The sequence below is a fragment of the Diadema antillarum genome, unplaced genomic scaffold (assembly GCF_040938485.1).
Source record: "Diadema antillarum isolate AM-2024a unplaced genomic scaffold, OU_Dant_1.0 seq00001808_RagTag, whole genome shotgun sequence".
NCBI classification, from domain to species: domain Eukaryota; kingdom Metazoa; phylum Echinodermata; class Echinoidea; order Diadematoida; family Diadematidae; genus Diadema; species Diadema antillarum.
Genome location: NW_027272483.1, coordinates 315465 through 343368, shown reverse-complemented (window position 1 = coordinate 343368; position 27904 = coordinate 315465). Strand labels below are relative to the sequence as shown.

Sequence of the window (27904 nt, the reverse complement as noted above, 5' to 3'; positions counted from 1 at the left end):
TTATTTTGGATCAAAAAACTGCATCACTTTAGTGATTCTGTAGTTGAAAGTGTTTCAAGTGATTCATATACTTTGCAGAATTTCGAAGTGACGTTTGGAGGCCCGTAGTTTTAATCAGAAACCCGAAATTAAGCAGAATATTGTTTGTTTTATATTTGCGATCAACAATTTAAACAAAAGAAGGGGGAAATGTGAGGCGAGAAGTCGTGTAACTTTGTGGTGGGCGATGTTGCGTTATGTGAAACAGCGTATCCGGGCAGCGATACCCCCGGCTAAATACTGTTTAGTGGTAAAATTAGAGCAAAGATTCCAAGGGTTAGGGTTACGTTTAAGGTTGAGAGTTTAGGTTAGGGTAAGGATTAGGTTCAGGATTAGAATTAGGATTAGGGCCAGGGGAAGGGTCCGGGGTAATTGCAAAAGGGGTAGTAATTGCCCTAGACCCGTGAAACACCGCGCGACTTTAGAATTGCTTTGTGATGTCACAACTTTTATTGTTACATTTCTCACAGTGACCGTATATGAAGCAGCGCGCGATCAGAATTGCTTTGTGATGCACTATTACTTTGTGACATCATTTTACAGATAGTGCACTATTTGGAAAATTTCATAGGCATTGACGTCATTTTTCAAATAATAAACAATGGAATGTAAAACAGGCCAATATTCTGAAATAGTTTAAAATATCGTAAAGTCAGGTGAAGCTACTCTTTTAACAAATCACGAGAGGATTTTGATCCAAAATATAATTTTCACTATTTTAGAATTTTGGCATGTTTGACACTCCGTAATGATAACAATAATGATAATAATGATATGGAAAATTTATAGCGCTTAAGACAAACATGTTTCGAAGCGCTTTACAATTATCAAAAGAAGGTATAAATCAACTACGAATACAAATAATCGACAATACATTATCATCAGTGTACTGTTCTTGAAATAAATGGGTTTTGAGTTTCTTTTTGAAAATGTCAATGGAGGTGGAGGACTGAATATGACTAGGGAGGTTGTACAAGGGAAAGGAAGCACAAACGGAGAAAGTGCGGTCACCATAATTACAGTAAGAGATCCTAGTTTGAGCTGAGCTGCGTATAGATGATGATCTGAGGTCCATGCGTGCAGCCGGTTTGGGTTTCGATGAGATTAGGTCAGTTAAGTAGGCCCCCTATGAGGGTGAACGGTTATGGATGATGTTGTATAGGTGATGAGGACTTATTTGGAACATGGTTGCCTTTTTACGAATTTAAATGACCGACGAGATTCCGTCGCCGACTTGAAATGAATTTGAATACTCATTTGCTGAAATGCGTGCTCCTGCTATCTAACAATTAATTGCTCCGATAGTGACCGGATTTTGAATTTGATTGCTGATTCAGCGAGCGTGGAATGCGTGAAACTATAATGCTCGGAATAGGAACTTGAATGACAAGATTATGAAATAAATTGACTGGTAAAACCTATACCATTCCTCCTGCCTTCTGAAAGAGGCAAGTCATCTTTATCATAAGAGACAAGTGAAAACAACAGGGGCGGATCCAGAAATTCCGTAGAGGGTGGGGGGGGGGGGCGCACAGCCCCCATTTTTTTTCTTTCTGGATCCGCCACTGAAATGATTATGTTAAATTGTCTTTATATTTCTCTATTTCGTTCTATTCATACGCATGTGACATCATAAGCTGTAGTAGTCTTCTCATCCAGCGATGACGGCACTGAAACTTCAAAAAATCATACATTTGAACGGATTGTCCCACTTTTCTCAAACTGTCACTCGTCTGTGTAGTGATATTGCTGCAATCTCTCAATTGTAATGAAGGTGAACTTGTCCTTTAAAATCATACCGCGAATACTTGCGACATTTATCGTCGCAAATGAGAAACAAATGGTGGTGTGAAAATTATATTTCTTCCTAAGTAGTAACGAAAAATTTTAAACGTTAAGATATATCAAATTTTGTTGTATAGATCACAGATGATTTATTACCCACATGCACTTTTTGAATTATTTCAGAGTGGTCACCATATAAAAACGTAGACTTTCATTCAAACTCTTTGATTTTTCATTGATGTGGTCATATTAAGTGAAACATTTATCATGAGTGATCATGGAATTTCTCAGAGATTTAAAGATTATTTTACGACATGATATATGCTAGGTAAGATGATGATCTCCAAGAATGTGTATCATATAGTGTGAACCATTTTCGTACTTGGATCTAAACCTTTTTTATGGTACAATGACTAACAGATCAGAGACTACGCCATCATACGCAAAGTGGAAATTATACCCAGAATGCAGTGCGCGTATTCCCTGGCAACTGTAAATATGGCGATGCCTCGACGTAAAGTGAATTTCCTGTTATAATCGGACATTACTTTACCATTCCGTTAAATGACATCGTAGATACCCCTAATACTGACGAATTGAAGGCCCAAGTTTTCAAATTTGTAAGTCAGGTCTCTTATGTATTTGAAGATAACTGGAACGATATATTATCGTATATTTGTTGACCGGGTTGCGGAATTGCACCGCGCTGCCCGTCATTTGTACAGCGATAGCTGTCGTCGTGCGGCGCCGGAGCTCTCGGCTTCTTCGCAGCTCAGTGGCCGTGGTGTTGTAGCTGAAAGACGCAGCTGAGCAGTTCTGCCTATCGTACACAACACAAAGTCGGACGAATTTAATGGAGAGGACATATGCGTTTATTGGATTAGAGAACCTATTTGTTGTATCAACGGATCTTCGCATCAATATCGCAATACTTTAGTAGAATCTCTTTTTGGAGATCCAACTCCATTCTGGAATCTACTCCACATCGTCACTCTTCTTCACTTGGCAGTTTACCGCCATCGAGTTTTCCGATCATCCGATGAAACGGTTGATTTGAACTGATTCAATCGGAAGTGTTGAGTATCACAAAGAACAATGACAACTAAATTACAACCCAAACCACCTGTGCCTGTGCCTGTGGTAGGGCACATCATTACGGATGAAGAGATGGGCTTGAAGCAGGTAAGGTTTTGTAGTCTTACTCTTAATAATAGTATAGAGTCTACTAACGTTAGAATCAAGCCGAATGAATAGCTAAATTGTTAAAGTAAACGGTAACCGTAAGTTTAATTGTTTGTAAATTTAGATTAGCTTAGACACTAAAAATGTGATTGTGAATGCATGGTTATATACTATAGTTATGGGCGATATCGCATCCTGAGAGCATCGCAGTGTTACAGTAAATTTAGACCGATTATAAATACTAATATAGAAATTGTTAGCAAGAGTCACTCTAACGTTAGAGTAGACAAGAGAAGTGTCTAGTGCAGATTGTTAACTTTGTACAATGTAGGCCTACTGTATTATGAAGTATGTCAAACTATTTTCTACCCTTGTAAATTTACTGTCTACTCTTGGTAGAGAACCCTGTTATTGTTATTTTGCAGGTTTTGTAAAATATGACTATAAGTATGGTTGGGTGTTCATGATACCGGACACCTAACGTTTTTCTATCAATAGAAACGTGAAAAATCTCACAATTTGACTGAAATTTTACTCATGTGTGGAGAAAATACTCCGGATTCACAAGCGCGCACTGAAAATGCGATCTGAGGTACGCGCTCTTAGATGGCGGCTTCGAACGCGTGGGGTGTCATTTTTTCCGCACTCAGTTGCCCTGCTCATTTCAACCGACCACCCTGACAATGCGTATAAAGGGCACTTAAATGCGTTTTTTCGACAGGCCGCTGTTTTTTTTCTAGCCGTCATTTTTTCCCCAATAATATTTGAATATATTTTGAATCCTTCGATATTACTTTTGAAGGACTGTTTGATGAATTTGACTTGATTTTCATTAGGAAACTTTTCATCGTAATTGAAATAAATTAGATGAGTCGGTTTGTTGTTTCACATTCATTTCTCGTTTCTGCATCAACTCGTACGGTCGTAGCGGGCGACAAAATATTTATGTCATGTACGCCATGTATATGTGTAACGTGTGTGCACGATCGTACAAGCGGCGGTGACAATTTTGCGGTCAAAATCGTCAAATTTATTACGGAAGGATACTCTACATCTAACAACGAGTCAGCAAAGGTAGGCCTAGTTATATGTAGTTACACGATAAACCTTACTCGATTTTGCTAAATTTCGGTAATTTAGAGGGAATACTTAGTTGTTTTCGCCACATTTTACTCGGTAGCGTAGCCCAGTGAAGAATCGAACACCGTTGCGCGTAGTCCCATGCGTACATTTTCTTTCTGTACGCGCAATGCCATTATAATGCGCGGCCGGTCGTTATGGACCCGGTCGGTAGGTTGGACACCTACCATACTACAGGGTACCATAGATCTACAAGGTAGGGTTGGACCTACTACTCATTGACCGCCTAATGTTATTTGCTTGATAAGAATATTTAACACTGAAATTCACGTAAAAAAGTTGACCTACGTGATTGAGAAAATCCAGCTCTATCAAATGCCGTTGTTTCCTTTTCGATTCGAAGTTTCAGTGCAAAAATATCGCCGACGAACTTGCGTGGCCGCGTTTCAGCTCCCCGCGGTAAATCGTGTTATTAGGATCGACCGCTATTCTTGCATTGACAATGCACGCAAACCGAGTTGTATTGAACACCGTGTTGTACAAAGCTTTTTAGAAGCCTTTTAGAAACTTCCATAGACATTACATTGTGCTATCATTACGATTCGGTGAAAATATTCATTCGAAATTTTGTCCTTCATTAAAACCATTAATGAACAATGAATTATCGCGTTTTCCCACACCATCCTCATCTACATTCAAAAGCCAATCCATTTTTATGTGCTTTGCGCGCAGAGAAGTGCGTACTAAGTGTTCAGTGCGCGAATTATACGCGGTTGGTTTAAAAGAAGGTGGTCGATATGTAGTAGGGCTACCATACATACACTACAACAAGGTACAACTTTGATTAAGTGTGGAGATTTAATTTTATTTACCTTGATTTACCTTGATGTTGGGCATAACTGGACTTATTAGCCCCTCTTCATCCTCTTGAGACTTGCTGCAAGTGTTATTCAAGCGCTACTATTTGCATGCGTAGGGCAGGAGCATCATGGGAATTCAGTATCCGGGTAACAGTTGAATTTATGTTTCCATGACTTGTCTTCTCAAGATTTGATTTGAAGGTGTTAATGCTGCTGCTATTGATGGCTTCAGGTGGTAGGCTGTTCCAAAGGTTAACTACTCGGTGTGAGAAATTCCTTTGCCTTACATTTGAATTTGCGTAGGGTTTTCTGAGTTTGAGTATATGACCTCTTGTCCTGGAATGTGTATATTGCTGGAAGAAATCTGAGCTATGCCAATCATCTAGGCCATTCAGGATCTTAAACGTCTGGATCATATCTGCTCTGCGTCTCCTATATGACAATGTTGGGAGACCTAGTTTCCTCAGTCCTTCTGTGTAGCTCTGGTTTCTCGGGCCAGGTAGCAGCTTTGTTGCTCTTCACTGTACATTCTCCAGTTTGACAATGTCCTTCTTTAGGCATGGGAACCAAACCCTACTACAATATTCCAGGGATGGTCGAATGATTGATTTGTATAATTGTACTATGCCTCTTCCATCCATGTTAGAAAAGCTATAAGGATCTCCTGATTAATCCCAGCAGTCTATTTGCCTTGGCACATACTCTGTCGACATGGTTAGAGAAATGCAGACTGCTGTCGAATATTACTCCAATCTGATCATTCTCATGATGAGTTACTGTCAACAGTTCTGATGTATCGTCAGGGTTTAGATAATAAGTCAATCCAGGGTTTCTCTTTCCAAAACACATTACTTTACATTTCTTTTGGTTGAAAGATAAGTGCCAGTCTTTGGCCCACGATGTGAGTTTATACAGATCCTCCATGGACTGTAGATTGTTATCATCAGTCTCCTCGTGTCATGAGGCATACAGTTTGGTGTCGTCGGCAAATAATCTAATACGTTGGTATCGTTGGCAAATAATTCAATACAAATAATAAAATGCATTGTTCATTAATTAATAATTAATGAACAATGTATTTGTATATTATGAATGTGAAATTAATATGGGTGTTCAACATCAAAGAATATTTTCTACAATTATGTTGTGCTGTCACATTTGCATGGAATTGTATATTATGAATGTGAAATGAATAATCCTGTGTTCAACATCAAAGAATATTGTCTACAATTAAGTTGTGCTGTCACATTTGCATGTAAAATTTCAATTGCTACTCATGCACTTTATTCCACTAACTTTTAATTACTTTTCACAGGGTGTAAAGATTCAACCAGTCAATTTTGCTAAGGTCATCAAGCTGTTGACAGATCCACATTCCGTGAGTATTTTATTCTTTGCTTGTCATTTTATTATGAATTCATTTTCATGTTTAATGAAAGGGAGGACTTTACGGGGGGGGGGGGGGGGGGGGGGTGAAAGGCAAAAAGAAATCAACAAGCTTCTTGAACTATTCAAGAAATCATATTTCCATTTGTGCAGTATTCTGCAGATGTTTATTATGGACGTATTTTAGAAAATAATTTCTTGAAAATGGTTGGCTAGTTAAAGTGTGAGGACATGTGCAACCAAAGAGGGTCCATCTTCAACTACTGGTTACATTCATTTTTGCTGCCCTGTAGTATGCAAACAGTGTGCATTGCAGAAATTCTAATATGAAAAGAAATGAGATCAATATTGTCTGCATAATAATGAGGATACCTGTCCTGCTATCAAAATAATGTACAAGACAATTGCAAATAATGTATCACACTGAATTTCTCATGTGTTGTTTAAAAAAACCCTGAAAGCCTCAGTTAGAATGGTGATACGTTATGAACAAACCCACCAGTGTCCCAAGTACCCTTAGTTTTATATGTACTTACAAATATTATATATAGTCTGAGAAAACAAAAATGCAGTTTGCAGAACAAATACATGTAAGGAATACAACTGCATTTGAAGGTTTGGAAAATCAATATTTGCCACGTAGAATGCAGAATCATTGATATTTCACGATGTAGGCCTACTTGTATCACCAAGGTGTACCCAGTATTCAGAACATGTGTCAATTTCTAAAGCACAAAGTATAATGTGCACAGTATACAACTGCATTTCTTTCCTTATTTCGTTCTAGGTTGCGCTATATGAAAGACACAACCATGCTCTTCAGAGGCTCATTCGTCACTTCAATGCTGGCTTTGTATCCTTTACTATATAATCCAACTTGATATGGCTGAGTGACCTCATACCTTCACTTAAAAACTGTAATTGACTTTAAAAAAAAAAACGGAAGAAAGGAAAGGATTTTGTAGAAATAAGAATATGCAAATATGTGTTATCTATCGTTGAATACTGTATACATGTACGCCATATATTTTGCGAGTCTAAATTTTCGCGAATTGGCACTTCCCGACAATTTTGCGAGCGGTTAAGTTCGTGATCGGGGAGTCCTGTACTGAGCAATGTATACGCGAACGTCACATTCATATCGGCATTAGAGTGAATATTTTCACGTGTGTTTAATTTGGCGAATAGCAGCTGACTCGCGAAATTCGCGAAAATAAATACCTCGTGAAATATTCAGCGTATACAGTAGTTAATTACCTTTTCAAATCACTACTTACTGGTCAATGATCCAATGACCAACTGACAGGAGAAAGATATTAAAGGTGGTAATGCATAATTTGAATAATCTATTTGACATACATTACATTCCTTTGTTGTCAATTTGCTATTGCCCTTTATAATCATTTTTATGGTCTTTATAGTGTCATCCTATCTTTCCACAAACATATATTGAACTATTTCATGTGCACTTCATGTGCACTTCATTCACCTTTATCGGGACTTTTGTTTTGCTTGTCCATGCTATTAAAAATGTATAATGGAAGCTCACATTATCAGTCATCAGCAACTAAGCCAGTTTCTTTCAAGATAAGACTTTGTACCTTAAAGTGCGCTGGGGCTATGAACCTAGTTTAATTTTGTCATCGGAATGATTTAATTGCTGGAAATGATGGAGACAGGTTTGTTGAGCAGTGCAATCAACTTTCCTTCCACTTTTTCTGCATTGTTTGTCATTTTTCTTTTCATTTTTTTTTTTTTTTTTTTTTTGGGGGGGGGGGAGAGGGGAATGAATGATATGATTTCAGATATTGTAGACCAGTGCAATCATCTCAGAGGCTTGTGATAAAGTCAAATCACACCAGAGAGCTTGTGTAGAGACGCATTGTCCCTCTAGTCCCATTCATACACTTTTGTGTGTTGTCCTTGACTCGGGTCTTCCTAAACACCTATCAGCTCCTCAAAGACCTGGTGCAGGTGTTTAAGATCCTCAATGTGTGTGCCGACCGCAGCCACGAGCAGCCCATGTACATCAAACCCATGATTGAGATGCTGCGGCTGTGTAGCATGCCCTTCCTGAAGGAGAAGTCATCAGATGAGGCCACCTACTCGCAGATCGTCATCGAATCTTTCTCGCAACTCGGTAAGCCTGCTAGATTTGTGAGGACATTGCTTGATTGTAGATGGATAAACTTTGTGCTGGGTGCATAGTGGTTTATAATGGGACCTTATAGTTAATTGAATATTATCTCCAGTTCTACAAACAGCTAGTGGATCATACTTCAAGCAAAATAAATCATAATCCAATAAGTGTAGTGTTCACTTTGAGCTTGAAATTTCTCTCAAATTTTCCATCCTTTCAAACTATGAAAAAATATATCTCTCAGATCATCTTATGATTTGCTAATTTTTCTCTTTCAAATATAAATCAATATGGACAGTTTCCATTAAAGTTATGCTAGTGTGATATATGATTACACCATATTGAAATGTAATAGTTTTGTGAATTTATGAATGCCTTGTGACCAATAGTTTTCCCCTAGTTATAGTTTGAGGAAGAGAGGTTTGCAGTAACAGCACGTGTTAGTAGTCCTTGAAAGGACTGTTGTTTGGCATAAGAGGACCCTAGCCATGCAACAGTTTATTCAAGGGCCACATGCACATGATGTTACTGCAAACCTCTCTTCCTCATTTACATCACCATGCAAATTTTCAAATAAAACAAATTATAGCTTGTCGGTAGGATGCTCAAGATCCAACATTTGGAAGATTCGGACATGTAAGACCTCGCAACTTGCATCCAATATGTGTGTGCGTCTCCGCTTTGTGCAGGATACCTAATGCGAGTTCCCAGCAGAGAGGTGCGCATCCAACTTGCCGACACCCTGGAGGCCATCTACACCAGCAGCACCAAGGGGCTGCAGGTGCAGGACCACCAGCCGGCCACCCGAGCCTACAACGTGGCCATGGTGGAGAGGAGTGACATTGCGGAAACTCTGGTCAAGGTAATCTTTCAGCTTACTTTGCTTCGTGAGGAAAGGGGGATGGAGGGGGAGGCGTATTCTCCATAAATTGTCAGTTCATGGCTATTATCTCTTTAAGATCACTATCGTACGTGTGATCTCTACTGTAGAAGCTGTTATTTTTAGGCGGGATTGATTTTCAGGAATATCGCAAATACTCTCGTGGGCCACAAATATCGCCACCTGATCTCGATCACATTAGATTTGGGGAGTGAACGGACAGGCATTAGTGCACTTACTATAGCCTCGGTCTCAAATTGTAAAAAAAAAGACATCTCTCCAAAATGTCTGTGACCTCATTTACGAAAATATCTGTATGCAAAAATAAAAGTTTGACTGTATGTTTTGTCTTTTTCAATTTCTTGATCCTACTGTTCCTGTCATTTATTTTGACTTAAACAAAGAATAAAAATGAATTACAGAAAAGCCTATAGATGGATTTCTTGCTCAAGTTTGCTTTGTCATTTTCCTCCATCTTCTTTCAGTCACTGACCTTACTTGAGAATGACCTTGAGGTCAAGTTGCGTCTGATGATCATCCTTCAGCACTTCTCCACATCCTCGCCCATCAACTGTAACAAGATGCTCTCAGCGGACGCAGCCAGCCGCATTGGCAGCAGGATGAATGACCCTGACCCATCTGGCAGGTCAGTCAGACTTTATAGCGCAACTCGAGTAGTCGTCGTAAACCTTTACAGAGTGAAGAGAAAGAGGAACTCTACTCCGTGTTTAAGTTTCTTGTAATAAGTGTTCTGTGAGAGAGTGAAATATAACAAACAGAGCTAAAATCAGTTTGATAACATCTGGGGCCCTTTGCATAAAAGTTACAATTGTGGTAACTTTGCCATCCAATGGTAACTTCCATGGAATTCTTGATTTTGATTGGCTGTCGAGTATTGCTACCATGGTAGTTACCATTGGATGGCAAAGTTACCATAATAGTAACTTTTATGCAACGGGCCCCAGATAAAGATAGTTCTTCTGATGCTCAGTAGAGTGATAAATCTAAGTTTCTCAGTTTATATGAACTCATGTTCTGTGATGTATTGCTCGAGGCATCCGTCATATTTTCAGACTTTTATGCTGTGAAAGGCAATGCAAAATATCAATAGAGTAATACTGGTTCCACCATCTCTAATCTGTAAAATGTTCCGTGGGACATCCTTACCCAGATGTTAAAGTACCACATGTGTTAGCATGAATTTGTCTTTAACAATTTCTGTTTTCAACTCCAAAGATTTGTGGAAGCATGTGTCAAGCTATAGGCAAGTCAAAAAAAGTCAAAGGAAGTAAAGCAAAATTTTCAGAAATGCCACAACCATTCTCACAGTGTCGTTGACTGAATCTTGGCAAAGGACTTGAAATGAATTCTCTCACAATGGCTTCAAGGAGCCTTCTAGCAGTTAGAGTCCATAAGCCTGACCTAAAAATATGCCTCTATACTCTCCTACAGATTGCTATTCCTCTCAATTGAAATCCTATGGAACCTGATGGCTAATGGAGATAGGTTGGAAATGGCCAGGCAACTGAACTCCTTCATTTGCATTGAGTAAGTATAACACTGTGACAGACCCTATTCTACGAATACACCTTCTATCAGACCACCTATCTAAACTTGCCGTCTATATTGATTCTTGGCTGGTCGAATTCCGGCACTAGAAGAACAAACAAAACCATGAACGAAAATCCCAAGGAAAGCTTGAGAAACATTATTCATTTTGAACGTGAGATGAATGTAATGTAGGTAGTGATAACATTGTACAACACCTATTCCCTGCTGTAAATTACCAGGCGAGAAATGGCCGAGTGAACAAATGAATTAGTTATCGATGGATCTATAATTTGATAAATGAACTGAACAAAGTAAAGAATAAAAACAGCAGGAACGAAGTCTATGATGCCCTACTTCCTAGCTTGAAAATTCGTCCACTTCAATGATACCTACCATGGGACAGAACATACTTATGATTTATTAGAATTCCAAAACTAATATTCAGTGGAATTAGATTTGACAAAAAGTTTATCTGTATGCTTTTATATTTGCATTTTCTTAGAGGATAAATAAGAATATGAACATTGTTGTGTTGCAGTGCCCTGAAAGATGCCTTCACACATCAGATGACAAATGGATACAGCCATTACGACAGACAACTGAGGTATGCAACTTAAAGCCAGCTTCTGTCAGACCTGACATTTTCGTATGATTTATTTATCTATCTATTTTTGGCCCTCAGCTGGCTGAGGTGAATTTTGTGTGTTTTCAATTTCTGGATGGTCAAGACCATGGCGCAAACACTTCAAACAGCTAACAGCTGCTAGATCTGCTTAGGGCTTTGGCAGCACATACTGTTGGTGATAGGTAACTGGTCAGCATCGTGAAAGTAAGTTCACTCACGGTACAGGACTAGTGAATGTGAAGAAAATTGCCAATAACATAATAGCTATACCCCACAATACACCTACCTTGAGATTAAAGATGTAAGATACTGTATAAGCTGTTATTTTCGCGAATTTCGTGAATCATTGTCGGGCCGCGAATTTAATAACACGCAAAAATGTCACCATACGCTGTGACAATAGTGCACTTACAGTAGCTTCAGTGTTGATTCAGAAAACAAACATCTTGCGAAAACGTCTGTGACCTCCTCATTTGCGAAAATTACAGCTTATACAGTAATGTATGTGCAGTCAACTCTGCGTAAGTCAAACATGATGGGAGTGCCAAAGGAAATGCATCAACTTCTGCTTGTACAGAGGAATACACATGTTGAGCTATGAATGTAAATTAGGACTTTTCATTTTCACTGACCTAGCCAATTATTCGACTATGCACACTTGACTTATGCAGAGTTAATTTATAACAAACAAAGAGTTGCACACTTTTGTGCTCATTTCATGTCGCATGAAATGCATGTGTGAACATTTCTGTTCTGAACATGGGTTACACATATTCTGTCATTTGCACAGATGTTTAACATGCAGTTTAAGCAGTAATGTCAATGTTGACTTGTTCTCTTTTGGTAGCACACAATTCTTTGCATACTTTCTGTTCAAAGAAGTTGAACTTGTTTGTCTCTTTCAGGAATGACCTTCTGGTCATCACTACACTGGCTGCAGCAAACAACCCAGAGGCACCATTCATTGTAAGTTAAATCATCATCCAAGACCAGGACATTTTGATTATGAATATTCGCTGTTCAGTTGCTGTATTCTGTAATATAATGCCTCTTGTTCTGTTGATATGGTACAGTGTGTTCCGATCAACCCCTGTGATCAAAGATAGCAATGATTAAAGATAGGAGATTTTCTTAGAGCTTTGTTTGTCATCTTATTTGGTTGTCATGGGACTTGTGCATTTTGTTGGTCAAATGGAAAGCTAATCTGTTGATATGAAGATAAGAGATATTGATTTATTTCATTCACTCAGACATGGCTTATTGGTTTATTCACTCATTCATTCATTCATCCATTCATTCATTTATTCATTCATTCATTCATTCATATAAAGTACTTTTACTTTCTTTACCTCATAATCATGATGAAAGGTTGTCCATTTACTAACAGGTGTTTTCCATTGGGTCATGTTTAGGGAGTTAAAAACTTGTAGTGTCATAGGTCAAATGCGACACATTCAAATCAGAGGTGACAAGAGTGTTCATTATTTCAGTGAATGTACCAGATATGATTTGTGTAAATTACATTTGGCCATACGTTTATGTATATGATCATTTCACTAACTTTTCTCTCTTTTTTTTTCCTCCCACACTAACAGGAAACTGGATATGCCAAGACTTTGATTCTCTTTGCCACATTCCAGGAGGTCCGCAGTCATAATGCATTGGTGAAATACCTCAAGCTAGGGACAGTAAGTCACCTTTTAATTCTTTTATTTTTTGGGGGAGAAAGCCCCCCCCCCCCCCCCCCCCCCCAAAAAAAAAAAAAAAAAAAAAAAAAAAGAAGAAGAAAAAAGAGAAAAGTCATATTCTACCAATAAATTGATAGACCAAAACATACAAGAAGCATTTTCTTTTTTTCATGATTATCATTCCAGCATTTCAATAGTGACAACATTTATCTTTGTTGTAGCAGACAGACACACAGAAACAGCAACAAACAGTCTAGGAAAAAAAAAAAGTAATACTCAAATGTATGTTTATAAGCTGTGGTGACTTGTTTATGTATTGAGCTCAGATGTGACTTTTATAGCTATGATATTTTCTGTTTTTGTTCTTTTGCCAAGTCAGTGTTTGACCGACAACATCAGTTTTTTTAAAGCACGGAAACTGAGTTTTCAAGGTAAAAGAAACCTTGTCATATTTGCCTTTACTGTATAATATTGCTCAAGCCATTTGTATTGTAGGGGCCTGAATTGAAGGCTAACTAGCTCCAGCTACTGTTACATCTTTTTTGATTGACAAGCTTTTCTTGTTTTGTTTGCTATAGAGCCCCGAAGACTTTGAACTGAAGAAGCTTCTCATCAACGTAGTGGTTGTCCTGAGTCAGGAGCCGTCCGTCATCCCAGTAAGTACAACTGAATCATGACATTGCAATTGATTGACAAATTGCCTTACATCAATGTAAATATGCACCGATTATTCAGTGTTTTTGCAGTAGTAGCCATGATTTAAAAAAAAGAAAAAAAAATCATCGGTATGCATACTCGTGTTGGATTCAAACCAACGATCTCATGATTACTGAACAGGTGCTGTATCTAGTGGACTACCGAGCTTCCACTCGACAGCCAGTGCTAGTTCTAATCATGATAGTGTGCATTTATTTAGATTAATAAATTCTTGCGTCAATATGTTTTATTGCAACTGATTGACAAATTGCCCTACGTCGACATGAATAAGCGCAAATTATTCATTGTTTTTGTAGTAGCCATGATAAAAAGAATTCAGATTTGGATGAATCATGATACTTCACTTGAGATATATTAGGCAAGATGTAAAAATGGTGTACATGCATTGTATGGATGCAGAAACATGTGATGAATATAGGTGAGTGAAATGTAAAATGCTTAGATCGCTGTGCTGTGCTGAAAGATGTTGTATGCCAAACAGTTATTAGCTGTTTTTCCCTGCAGGCACCATGCTGTCCAAAAAGTAAATAATGTTTATCAAGTCTTTCCTTTCATCTTTTAGATATTTTTTTTTTCACTTGTAGTATGCTGTATTACCCTAAAGCTTAGCAGATTTGTACTGTATTCATGGTAAACAAGTGAGGTCGGGTGAGGTCATAGTCACCTGTAAGCACCGTATTGGCAATAATGATATTTACAAAATAATGCTGTTACATAACGAATGGATTCCATTTACGAAAAGCAACGATATATGCTATCTCAGGATATGTTTTTAACGTAGAAGTTTGTCAGTTGGTAAACTGATATTGCCTTTTTTTCTTCCTTTTGTCTGGCCACACACCCACCAGCTGCACAGCAGAGGCCACCAGAGAGTAACAAAATTTGGCCTTTCTGTCATTGTAATCAGCCTGCTTTTGTCATCTCAGTGACTGTTACTGATAATCATATGAAGGTTTGTGGGGTCGGGTAATCGACTTAACCGTTTTCCTCATTTCATCTGGCCCCGCCCACCTGTCGGTAGTCATCAATCGTTCGAGAATGGGAAGAATTACCTCCGTGGTCATGACACGCAGCTGCAAGTGTCATCACACCCCGTGTTCATGCTGCGGGGGAAAGTCCCCTGCTACTGGACTTTCCCTTCCAAAACCGTTGAGTGGAAACTCACTGAGACTTGTTTCTCCATCCCCACAAAGTAAATAGGGTCCCCTCCGAACAAAGTTTGGAGGGGAGAGTGACCTTGGGTCATAAAGTGATAGCGCCCAGCTGTATAAATCATCAAATGTGCACACGAAGTCTGATGTCAAGTACAGGGCTTGCCCCAAGCCCCGATTTACCTCGCAGCTGGGATACGGTTGAGAAAACAGTGTGGACAATCAGTTGTAAAAGAGATAAGATCTCTCCTGACTGTCCGCGGCAATGCAGGGTTTAGTGTAAAGGTTGGCACAGTGTCAGTCAATTTTGTGTGAAGGTATGTCTGTCACAAGATCAGCATCACTCTTTTTTTTTCTCTCCTATTCTGTCTGGCTCCGCCTACCAGCTGCTGAGCGAGGGTCACGTGATCCTGGCCCTTCTCTCCTTCATCCGCAGCAACGAGAACTCCAGCCAGCCCCAGGAGTGGAGCCCCGCCCAGTTTGAGGAGATCCAGCTGCATGCCATGGGGGCGCTGTGTTCCCTGGCCCCACTCTGCATCCAGGACTACATGACATGCCAGGGCAACACCAGACTGCTGCTGCTTCTGGAGTGGTGTGTGGGCAAAGGTAAGCTGTGCCACCAGATTTCTCATAGCTTCTCATAGAGTCATTGATTGATTGATTCGTTCGTTCGTTACTGCCCAGTCTTCTTGAGGGGACATAAGCTGGCGGTCCTGTGGCTACTTTTACAAGCATCCATTGCTTCTGTAGTGACCTTGTAAAACAAATCATATTTCAAATAAAAATTCAAATTAAAAATTCAAATTCATTGTGAATTCTTCTTATTCTCTCTTGTTGTATCAGATGATTTTGCTGGACATGGCAATGCCTTTCATGGGAAGGGTGGCCGCGGCAACAAGCGAGCCCAGATGCGGTACTGCCTCCACCTCATGAGGAGCGTGGTATCACTTAACGATGCTGAGGTCAACCAGGACCTGGTTGACCAGGGAGCCATCAACCAGTTGCTAGGTAAGGCAAGCAAAAAAGTTTAAGAAAAATTAGTTGATTTACTTTTGAAGAGTTTTGTGGCGGACACAAGTGAGGTCTGGTCAGAGGCTGCAAATTTTGACATGTTTGTTCAAGTTCAAGTTCAAGTTCAAGTTTATTTAACCAATTCATTAAACATTTGACATTTTACAAAAGGATACAGCATTAAGAATAATGAATGGTTTGGGACCCCAAAAGAAGCAGAGCTTGTAAAAAAGGGGTCCCGGATAAACATATAAAACAAAGCAAAACATACTAAAGTTTTAAACATATTAACAAGAAGTATAATAGTTACATATTTACATAGGACAGATGCAACACAAGCACACACACACACACACGCGCACACACACACATTCAATCACACAAACATGTGTCACAAAAACTCTCATGCACATACATATAATTTACATGAAATTGCAGAAAGATACTTTCTATTTTACTATACTTTTAAATTCAGCTTCCCTGATCATTCTTGTTTTACAAATTTCCCTCAAGATAAATGCGACATGTACGTTTAAAGTTGGATAGTGATGAAGCTGACCTAATTCTCAATGGCAAATTATTCCATTCTCTAATACAAACATATACAAATGAATTTTGGGCAGTTTGAGTTCTTGCAAAGGGTTGATGAATGAGATTACTTTTACGCGTATTATAAGCATGAACGGTAGAATTTAACACAAACGCATCCGTCATGAAAGATTTCGGATCACCTTGTGTCTTAAACATAAAAATCAAGCAACTCAAGATAACTAATTTTTCAAATGGCAAAATATGAAGTTGAATAAACAATGGCAAACTTGGACTTCTAAAGTTTGAATTTGTAATATACCTTACAGCTTTTTTCTGAAGAACAATCAACTTATCTATATGAGTCTTATAAGTATTTCCCCAAGCTACATTACAGTACATTAAATGAGGCATAACTATGGCATTATACAGAGTAATTAAGGTTTCTTTTGGTAAATAGAGACGTAACTGGGATATGATACCAACACTACGAGAAACTTTAGTACAGACGTAACTGACGTGGTCTTTCCACGATAAATATTCATCGACTATAACGCCTAGGAATCGTACATTTTGGCTTCGATCAATCTGGTTACCGCCTATATCAAGTGGAACAATGTCATTTTGGATTCTTTTCCCTCTTAATCTAAATACAACATATTGAGATTTGCTAGTATTCAATAATAGTTTATTACATCAAAACCATTCAAATATATTACCAATTTCATCATTTACAGAGTTTATTATTTAAGGGTAACAAATAGTTGCGGTGGGCAAGTAAGCAAGTGTCATCTGCAAAATAACTCGTACTTCACTAATGTTTCTTCTATGTTTTGAGATAGTCAAACTCATTCAGGTTGTATGCATAAAAGTGAGAAGGTTTCAGTGTATACAATGTCAATTATGAGTGGAAAATTGAGCAAAGAAAATGGAATTCCATCGGGATTCGAACCTGAGACCTCCAAAGTGCTAGCCCGGTGCTCTACTGACTGAGCTATAGAAAGCCCTAGTTCTGTGTTCGTCCCAGAAACCCTAAATTCTCAATGCTCGAATGGTCAGAAGCCATAGCAGTGTGTTTGTGTGTGACACACACGTACACACTTGAACCTGGCATAAACCCGAAGGATAATTAAACTTGGGGATAAATGTGAGGGATCACCGAAGTGATGCAGTTTTTTTAGTATGTAACAAACGCAAACAGAAAAACTGACCAGAAATGAATAATATTTATTAGTGGAAAATTGAGCTAAGAAAATGGGATTCCATCGGAATTTGAACCCGAGACCTCCGGATTGCTAGCCCGGTGCTCTACCGACTGAGCTATAGAAAGCCCTCGATGACAATCTTCTTTTGTGTATAGCTCATGTTGTTTTATAATGATACCTCAAAATCAGTATACAGTGTGAAGAAGAGTTTCTCTATTATTAATGATATAGAAATGTTGTCAAGTATGTTTGAACTCTTTGAATATCGGCAGACATCCTACTGAGTGCGACGAGGTCCAGCATCGAGGACGACGCCATCGATGTTGAGATGCAGTGCGACATGCTCTTCATCCTCTCCGTTCTCTGTGAGGGCAACATGCACAGAAAGGTAGGAAACAGTGTATACACCACTCTAGGGTGAAAATAGCTCACTCTTCTCAAGCTGGTATTGCTGGAAGGAAACTCACAGCATCCGTAGCATTTCTTATTTTCATTGTACATTGTATTGCAAGGGTGCGACCAAATCACATAGACTCTCCCCTAATCATATTCAAACTTCATGCAAGATTCGTTTGATACAGTCACCCATATCAACAGAGTTCATAGAAATGCATTGAGATTGAAAGAGAATAACATGAGTTGTATGCCATGAGTGAGTATCAAATTCATCACTTGTGTTGATAGAATTTAAAATCACTTTTAGTACAGAACAATATAGATGTTTATGAGCAATGATTGTCATGAGATTAATGTATTCAGATATATAATATAGAAAGTTCGCTCTGAAAGTAAGTGCCTAAGTTCACTTGAAGCTGTGCCTATCTGAGTGATAATCAGCCTTACTTTAGAAGAAAAAAGCAGCACATATCTAAACCAGTCTGCAGGAATTACGTAGCAGCTTTTTTTTAAAGACTCATCTAGGTTGCCTGTGAGCCATCAAGTCATGGCACCTGAATGTATTCTGATTTCTTTTCCTTTTCTCCCAGGAGCTGTATGGAGAGAAAGGGGTGGAGGTGGTGCGGCGCTACCTCAAGACCGATGCAAAGAAGCTGAATCGGGGCCTGGGCCACCACCGCCTCATGCTGGCTGCAGTGGACAACATCTGGTGCTGTGTGGTTGGAGCCTACATCAACGAGGACCAGTTCCTTGAGGGACAGGGGGTCTTCCTCCTTCTGAACCTACTTGAGGTAAGGCGATCAGGTGGATTTCTCGTACCCTCCTTTTGCTTAGTAGAAATTTTGGTCTCGGGTCATAAAACTTGTAATCAGTAACAACTGCCACATTTCTATAACAAATTTTCTCCCAGCCAATCAGACGCAAGGATTTAAGTAGCTTGTAACAACTATCGTAACTTGTTGTTGAGAACATGTTTTATAAACAGGGCCCTGGTCTCGGGTGAATGTGGAGGACTGTAAAATGAGACATTTTTTGTGTGCATTAAACTTTCACAAATTTGGCAATTAGCCAGAATTTGTGAAAGTAAAATGTACTCAAATGTTTTTGTCTTCACAATGTTTTTAGTGCCAGTACCATGCTGTACACCATTGTGGTTAGCAATTTGCACAATTTGCATGCTGCAAAAAAAAAAGGGTCATTTCTCCAATTCACATTCAACAAATTTCTGTCTGGGATTGTTTCCTGTTGTTGCTGGGACAGGAATGGTAAGAATTAAATGTTCAAGTTGAATCATTCTCTCTTAATGGTAATCTAGACATAAGAAACTTGTTGGTTCTAACTGTGAATAGAGAAAGATGAAGTGCATTATGATTATGATGATCCCTCCGTTCATCCTCTACAATGCAATTGACTCCTGGACCACGTACTTCCACAAAATACGGTGATCGTACTTTTTCTACAATTGCCCCTTCTCTCTGGAATTCTCTACCCGCCTATATACATCAAGCCACTTCCGTTCATCAGTTTAAGACTTTGCTGAAGACTTATCTTTTTAGTAGATAGTCCTTTGGAATAGTCCAGTTGTGGGTCGGTCGATGGAGGTGCACACTGATTTTGATTTTCATTTTCATTTTCATTATTTATCGTAATTATATACTGTATCTATTTTTTTTGTTTTTGTATTTTTGTACTTGTATTTTGGTATTTTGGTATTATTCTGGTACAAATATTAATTTTTCCGGTAAACTGTGCGCTTAGAAACATCTGTATTAAGCGCCTTATAAATGTATTATGTTATTATTATTATTATTGGTGTTTCAGTTATGTAATTCAGTTAGGATCACTTATTAGTCATTTTCAAGCAAACCAAACCACCATATATTTCTTCTTTTTGTGTTTTACTATAGTCCTCGCACCGGAACACACACAACCTGATTCTGGGCTGCCTGACAGACCTGTGTGAGAACCCGAAGACGGTGGGCCACCTGCTGGCCTGGAAGGGGCGTGAGGAGCGTGGCGTGGCCAGCCTGCTGGTAGACGTCTGGAGGCAGGAGGAGACTAACATAGGAGTTAGACGGGATGAGAATGGGGTCCTAGCAGGTGAGTGGTAGGATGTAGTGATTTCATGAGCTCTCCAGCGTCTTTTTGATCAGTTTTCTGCTTTGTTTTTCAAATGTATTTTCATCTACAGCTCATTTGTACATATCAGTAAGCAGAAGGAAGGTAGGCTTACTAGAAGAGGGAAACATCATTTCTTCATAGAACAGAAAGATGTTTAGTTGTGAAATATGCATTGAAGACATTAACCCGTTGAAGACGAGTTCTGAGTATACTCAGGCAGGTGTCTATGGGAAATGCGTATTGTAGCAAAATCAGTCCATCTTCAACGGGTTAAAAAGGATAAAAGGGCACAGGGCTTTTTTTTAATGTCAGTTGTTACATTATCAATATTTTCAGCTTATTTCAAGTATTGTATTACACCTTTTCATGTACCTGGTATTAATGCTGAAGGTGCTGCTTGTGCAGTCCTTACTAGCCAGCCAGGTATAGCAGCTCTGATTCTATCTTTCAATGGCATCAAAGAACTTTCCACACCATCTCTGATATCAAAGCAAGCTTCACTTTCCCTTTGTTAAAACCTAATGAGATTTCTTTGCTGGTCAGAGTACAAACAACAGAGCTTCCTTCATTGATTGACTTGGATGTCAGGAAACTTATTGTCAGTGAATGGAGATTACCTAATCCCCCAGTCCCCCTAATTTCTATTGTGTCACCAAGGTCTTCATATTGCACTGAGGCACACTGCTACACCTGAGTGAGCTTGCTAAACCTTACAACCAAGTCAGGTTTAGAAGGATTAGTAAATGCTTTTGAAAACGTGTGGCAAATTAAGCTTTGTGCTCAACATAAAGGGTTAAAAAGCAGTGTGTAATCTGGGGGCATTTCATGAAGTGTTTTGTCTGACAGATTTGTTGGACAAATTTGCATTCAGCCAATGGGACCGTTTCATGAATCTTTTTGTCAGTGATTTACACTGTCAACTGTTAAAAGCTACTGAAATCATTGCGTCTGATTGGCTGATAGCAAATTTGTCGGTGAAAACCTCCGACGAACTCGTTGATGAAACGCCCCCCAGATGTAAGGATTTCAGTAGCTTATAACAGTTTATCAGAAAAATATCTGACCTATACGCTCCATGAAATGCCCCTGTGGTGTCTTTCTAGTCATAATCAACCTCTCAATTTCGCAAGCTCTCACTGGCTGTAGGTGTGAAGGGATTGCTTATTATGAGCAGGAGACATGCAGATATACACCTCGATATTATTCTTTCACCCAATCTGCCACCCCAGATGCCAGCATCCCCCTGATGGGGAGCTTCCAGCTAGAGGCAGGGATTCAGCCACTCCCAGCCACTCAGCCCAGCCACGCCATCACAGACATCTCGGAGAACATGCGGGCCAAGATCTACTCCCTCTTCTGCAAGATGGGTAAGTCCGATGCACTGTTTCACTTAAATGGGAACTACCTGGTATATCGAGCTAACAATGAATATGAAGTTGGGACAGATTCAGATCTAATCTAGTTGGGAAGGATACATAGATATTCAAGATTGTTCTAGAATTTGGCAAAGTGGGTGCAAGCTGTTGTGCCAAAATGACTAAGTGAAACAGTTCTCAAATTCTGAGGACTGATTTGATCTTGAAATTATCCCTATAAGAGCAGTACAGAGCACACTTTAACATTTTTATGTGGTTACTGAAGAATTGAAAATAGGTGTGGCATTTGTAGGAAGTCAAGCCTCTTTTCTTTTTTCATATTGTGAGATTTCAGGCACATGCATGCCTCATTTGAATGAAATCCACAGACTCAAGCCCTATTTATATTTCAAGTACTGTAGTGAAATTTTAGGTATTCACACACCTTTCCAGGTGTTAAATACACATTCTTTATGAGTGAAATGACAGTATAGTACAGTGGAAACTCGATATAACGAGATGGTCGGGACCGAGTCGTTTTCCTCGTTATAGCCGATATCTCGTTATATCAGTAGGCATAAGAAAGCATAACATAAAGACATTAATTTGCACATGTGGGACTACCCATCATCTTTCAATCAATACTGATAACTTGATAATGAGTGTGAGGTAATTACTCACCTTTATGGGTAAGAAGATGTTTTTTCGCCAGTGAAATCTGATATCAAGAATGTTTTTCTTATTAATTGTAGATGTTTGAATTTGTAATTTATAGCTTGCGATTGTGTGAAGATCGCCTGTGGATTGGTGTGTGGTTATGGTATGGGTGTGTTGTGTGTGGAAAACTTGAATATGGTCTGCACAATGCTGTGTGTCTGTGTGTGTGACACATTCTGTATGTACATTATGACTGCGTGTGTGTGAAGATGGGGAATTCCCTACGTGGAAAGCCAATCACAGCATCGGATTGCCTCACACTTGCTAAACGTCATGATGATGTCATGTATACGGCCGTCCCACCACATTTTCTGCATGTATCACACACACACATTTCTTACACGTACAACATGCGGTGCTAGCTGTAGAGTGAACTGAAGAAAATATGTGTGTACAAGACAGTTTTTGGCGCATCGAGCTTTACAATCTCGGAACATGATAGCACAGGTTAAGCTTTACCCGAAGACATTTTGCTTTACCTCGCTATATCAGGTTTGATTTGCTATGTTTTTCTTTGTTTGGAAATCACAAAAATTATCTCGTTATAGCAGTTATTTCGTTATAGCCGATCTCGCTATAAGAGTAGCATTTCACATAGACTTGTGTGGAAGGAAATTTGGGACCGGGAAAATTTCCTCGTAATAACCGATATCTCGTTATAGCAGTGTTCGTTATACCGAGTTTAGATCTGTAATATAGATATGTCATGACAAAATCAAAAGCCAGACATTGTCAACTAAGACCCATAAGGGCATTAACACTGAACACTGTTCGAAGTGAATCAAGGTTAAAGCACTCCTTGATAGAACATCATGTATTGGTCATCTCCATGTTGCAAGAGAGAAAAGGTGCTCACACGTTTGAGTGGTTTGTACGGTGCACAGGTTTCGATAACCCCAAGGGCCTGTCAACCGAGGAGCACGTCACGCTCATCCTCATCAAGAGATTCATGGACTTCAAGGAGGGAGAGATCTGGAACGAGATCGCCTCGGAGCTGGACCAGGAGAACGTCAGGCCGGTCACACCAGATAAGGTACACTCCTTCTCTATCTCTTCTCTCTATCTCTTCTCTTGTTCAGTGTAGAAATCATAATGCAGTAGTAGATCACATGTTTCACTGGACTTGGGGCCTGTTGATTGAGTTTTTATTGAAGTCACTAGCCCATAATCACGAAGGTGGTCTAAATTTAGTTACTTAGTTTAGTCCATTGACTAAATTTGAACCATGGTTTTGATTAATACCACCTTTATGAAAACAAGCCACTGTTTATGTGTGTGTAAGTTTGTGAGTGTGCCATTTCGTGTGTGTTCTACACTTACAATTGTACGTCTAGAAGAGAAGTTTTCAGTTATTCTACAGTCAGTTCAGTCAAGGTTACGAAGTACTTGTTAAATTTTCTTTGTTCTGCATGAAATGAGTAATTGTTTATACCAAGTCAATGTGTAGTGCTTCGATCTGTTTGAATATCTGTGGCAGTCCTGAAATTAAGGCGGCTCCCATAGACATCATCACTGTTTGTCTCAAAGATATCGTAAATGTACTCTGAGAGCATCTATAAATATGTCACACTGCTACAGTAGGGTCTACTGAGTGTAGTTCACGTGAAGCAGATTTCTTGTCAATCTATTTCTTGGGCAGCTGAGTTCAGTTACTTTTTTTCTGCAAAGATAAGCAGTTGTTACCATAACTTCTGAGATAATATTACAAAGTTAGAAAATAGCCTAAGCTGTTATCTTACCAGAGGAATATTGTATCATTGAAATTTTTGGGCTGTAGAATTTTTCGCGCATTTAATGCGACATGCAACTAGCGAGAAAATAAAATCGCACAAAAATTTTGTTTGCTGTATGTAATACAAGTTCATATTTTGAATCTATGGAATTGAAACCATGTGAAATTCACCTCACTTGGCTGAGCAGGAAAAACTACTCAAGCAAAAATGTCTACTTTAACAGTGCCTGACTCAAGAGTTTGTTCAGGGCTACCATTTGACCTTTAAAATGTACCATTTTGTTCCCCCCCCCCCCCCCCCCCGCAGGAGTTGTTGGAACTGCTTGGCCGCTCCAGCCAGGAGCTAGCGGAGTCCATCACAGAGGAGCAGAATGACCTCCTGGATGCCCAGAGGCAGCAGGCTCTCCTGGAGGAACAGGAGCTGTACTCAGAGGTGGGCCTTGGGGAGTAGGGCGAGACCAGGGGGCGGTGGGGGGTGGGGGGGGGGGAAGGGAATGCCTTGATGGGTACCCATCGGGACAGGGCAGGGGGAGGGGGAATGGCTCAATGGGAACCCATAAGGTCACGGTAGGGGGAGGGGAATACCTCAGTGGGTACCCACCAGGGCAGGGTTGTGGGAGGGGGAAGGCCTCTATGGGAACCCACCAGGGCAGGGTAGGGAAGGGGGATGCCTGGATGGGTACTCACCGGGGTAGGGTAGGGGTAAGGGGTAAGGGGTAAGGGAAGGGGAGGTAGCTAGAGTAGATGTGTGGTAGACAGCCCTAGGAAGGACCTATGGAGCCGTTCAGGGATCTTAATGATAAATAGTGCAAGGGTTGATCAGTCAAGAATATTGTGGCAACCAGAAATCTCCCTCCTCCTCTTCTCCTCCCCTCCCCCTTTCTCACCAGTTATGCAAATGAGAGATGCTCATTGATATTATTTTCTTAAAAATTCAGATTTATTTGCACAAAATGATATTTTAAAGCTCAGTGTGAGTTAAAGTTAAAACCTGAGTTTGACTTTACTTGTACTTTTGTCTCCTTTCATTAATCTGTGTGCATGTGTTAGCATAGATGCAAGACATTGATTATTCATATAGATTTGCCATATTTTTTTAATCTTCCTCTTCATAGCTTCCAGACAAACACATTTAAAGCTTTCATGCTTTATGTTCAGTGCCAGAAGAAGTGGGTTAGTGTCACAGTTGTGGTGCAATGGCATCTAATAATATTTCCTTTTTAGTCATTACCACTGACTACGCTCTGTGATGATAGAATGTGGATGGCAAATAGAGTTATTCTGTGTTTGTTTCACTCCCAACAGATCAAGGAAAATCATCGGCAGCGAGAGAAGTCTATCAAGAAGTGGAATGACTTTGTGGCAAGGACTTCCAACTATGCCATTCTCAAGGTGAGACTCTAGCAATTTCTCTTCTTTTTTTTACCTTTGACCCCCCAAAAGGAATGTTTGAATAATTTTGAGACCCGATACCTCTCCTTCAAAAGTTGTAAAAAGAAAAGAAATAGAAAACAAAACTCACAGTTTTCTGCTTGTTCATGACAAGTGTGCATGTTTATCAATAAAAGTGACAAATATTACAAGCTGTACATGAACATTTTATCTCAACCAGTGGTACAAAGTTAAATCTTGCTCCAGACTAATTATTCATTCTTTCCGTTGCTTTATTTTGGTCACTTCCTTTCCTCTTCTTTTTTTAAAACTTTAATGTTCTCTTATTTGAGCTTTGACATGATACTAAACTTTTTTTTTTTTCAACATGATCATAGTAGTAATATGGTTATGCTTTATTTATATGATTCAAATATCTGACTAATGAAAGTTCATCAAAGACTGCAAGCACATAAATTAGTCAATTTTAAGACATGTGTTCCAAAATGTTAATATCCAGTGGTAAGTCTAATCAACATTTGATCTATTCTACAGAAATATTTTCACTTTGCACATCAATAAAAGCTTTTTGTATTAAGGTATTAAATTTTTTCTTGTTTCATTGCTGCAGACGTCCAAAGGTAGACAGGACATCGCCATTGACCAGTCCAGAGCAAAGCAGATGGACACAGAGTAAGCTTTTCCACTCCCTTACATTTGACCCATTGTCCATTGTGCATTCTCGCTTTCTTGCCAATCGCGATATGATTGATTCATAGTGCTGGAGAGAGAGAGCCAGTTGCATCACTTACAGGGGGCTTCCTGTCAGGCACAGAATGTTCCGTGTTGAAATCCTAGGGAAGATTAATCCAGAATGGATAATGCCTTGCATTATTTGTACAAAGCTTCATTCTGGGGGGTGTTTCATGAAACTTTTTGTCGGTGATTTACACCGACAACTGTTAAAAGCTACTGAAATCCTTGCGTCTGATTGGCTGATAGCAAATTTGTCGGTGAAAACCTCCGACGAACTCGTTGATGAAACGCCCCCCTGAAGTCATCAAAGCATAAAGCTCACTGTGCTCTGCAGTTTTAAGCAAGTCAAAATTGTCAGTGGATAAAAATTACTACATGTACTACTACCCCGCCGTCGTATTGTAGAATCAAGAATTTTGTGTAATGTTGTTTTTTTTTTTTCTGCTCAGTTGGTGTAAGTAAGCCGAATTTTGTGATTTAGATTTCCAAGCTGTTGTCATGCTTCTACTGATGAATGTAAACTCATGTTGGCATCTAGTTCACAAAATGTATCTGCATGGCTGTCATAATTTTTTGCAATGACGTAACATTGTGCAAAGTGTGTGAAAATGTCCACTCCACAGGATACTTAATTTGTATTATGGCAAACATTTTTATATCCATGTTGTAACAATAGTTGCTATAACTACTTTACAATTGATTAGTTGCATTCTGTGTATTTTTGTTTGCATTTCAGGCACTCATTCCACGACGTTGATCTTCCCTCCCTGCAAACCACAGTAAGTTCTGCTCTTATATTGACACCTATTTCAAATTGACTGACGTTTACAATGTATTTTAATGCAATTATGCTTTGGATGTTGAACTTTCTGCTCTATGTAAATTCAATACAGAAGGGCCTATTTGTGTTAACTGTACTGAAAGGAGTTAAAAGTACCTGTGGTATCAATATATCTGGAATCACTGATTTCAATTTTGCACTGCCAAATGTTTCTGCCACACATACATGTAGTTTTAGAAAGGGGAGGGGGTTACCATGTTATTGAGGGTAACTGTGTAAAGAATTTTTAAGAAATGAAAAGGGGGCTCGAACACATACATGTACCTAATCACACTGTTCTACAAAAGTGTGTTCTAGAATAAATGCTAAAAACACAATTTCCCATTCATTTTATGATCCCAAATTTTTTAATAATATAGCAGACGAATCACTCTTTCAGAAAATATGAAAAACTCAAGATTGTCTAAGGTGACCCGTTTCATCTATTTTGAGTCCTCCTATAAATAAAATCAGGGCTTGCGACTTTTTGTTGGTTTTGTGATGCACGGTCAAATATGGTGTCTCCTTGTGTAACACAATTCTGAAATCTATTGACTCCACTTAACACCAACCGTTCATCGTCTCTTCCCCCGCAGACTTTCCAGGGGCGCAGCATCATGGTGGACAGCACCCCTCGAGACATCCTGGATGGATCCACCCTCATCAAGAGCCACACGGAGGGGGAGAAGGGCGTTACCCTCAGCAACCAGACGTCCATCATCGTCTCATGATAGCTTCCAACCTAGGGACACTCAATACAGCCGAACCCTTTGAAATTGGGAGTTTTACAAGATCCGACCTTATTACC

At 39.3% G+C, this 27904-nt stretch overlaps 1 protein-coding gene across 1 annotated transcript; it reads left to right on the top strand.

Annotated features, from left to right (window-relative positions):
• Nucleotides 1-2919: 2919 nt before the first annotated feature.
• LOC139712451 (cilia- and flagella-associated protein 69-like) lies at nt 2920-27904 on the top strand. The gene is made up of 23 exons (XM_071624267.1): nt 2920-3006; nt 6262-6324; nt 7120-7185; nt 8286-8472; nt 9162-9334; nt 9838-9998; nt 10805-10900; nt 11442-11507; nt 12434-12494; nt 13124-13216; nt 13795-13872; nt 15471-15690; nt 15928-16092; nt 18101-18216; nt 18815-19015; nt 20132-20324; nt 21575-21712; nt 23302-23450; nt 24457-24582; nt 25455-25541; nt 26152-26213; nt 27013-27055; nt 27693-27904. The coding sequence occupies exons 1-23, from the start codon at nt 2920-2922 to the stop codon at nt 27825-27827; spliced, it is 2766 nt and encodes a 921-aa protein (XP_071480368.1). The 3' UTR covers nt 27828-27904.

What these genes read in the sequence shown, in the direction of transcription:
- LOC139712451 (XM_071624267.1), top strand. Translation starts at nt 2,920, where the DNA reads ATGACAACTAAATTACAACCCAAACCACCTGTGCCTGTGCCTGTGGTA. An exon ending in AAGAGATGGGCTTGAAGCAG is followed by an intron (nt 3,007 to 6,261) that starts GTAAGGTTTTGT and finishes TACTTTTCACAG; the next exon opens with GGTGTAAAGATTCAACCAGT. An exon ending in TTCCCTCCCTGCAAACCACA is followed by an intron (nt 27,056 to 27,692) that starts GTAAGTTCTGCT and finishes CTTCCCCCGCAG; the next exon opens with ACTTTCCAGGGGCGCAGCAT.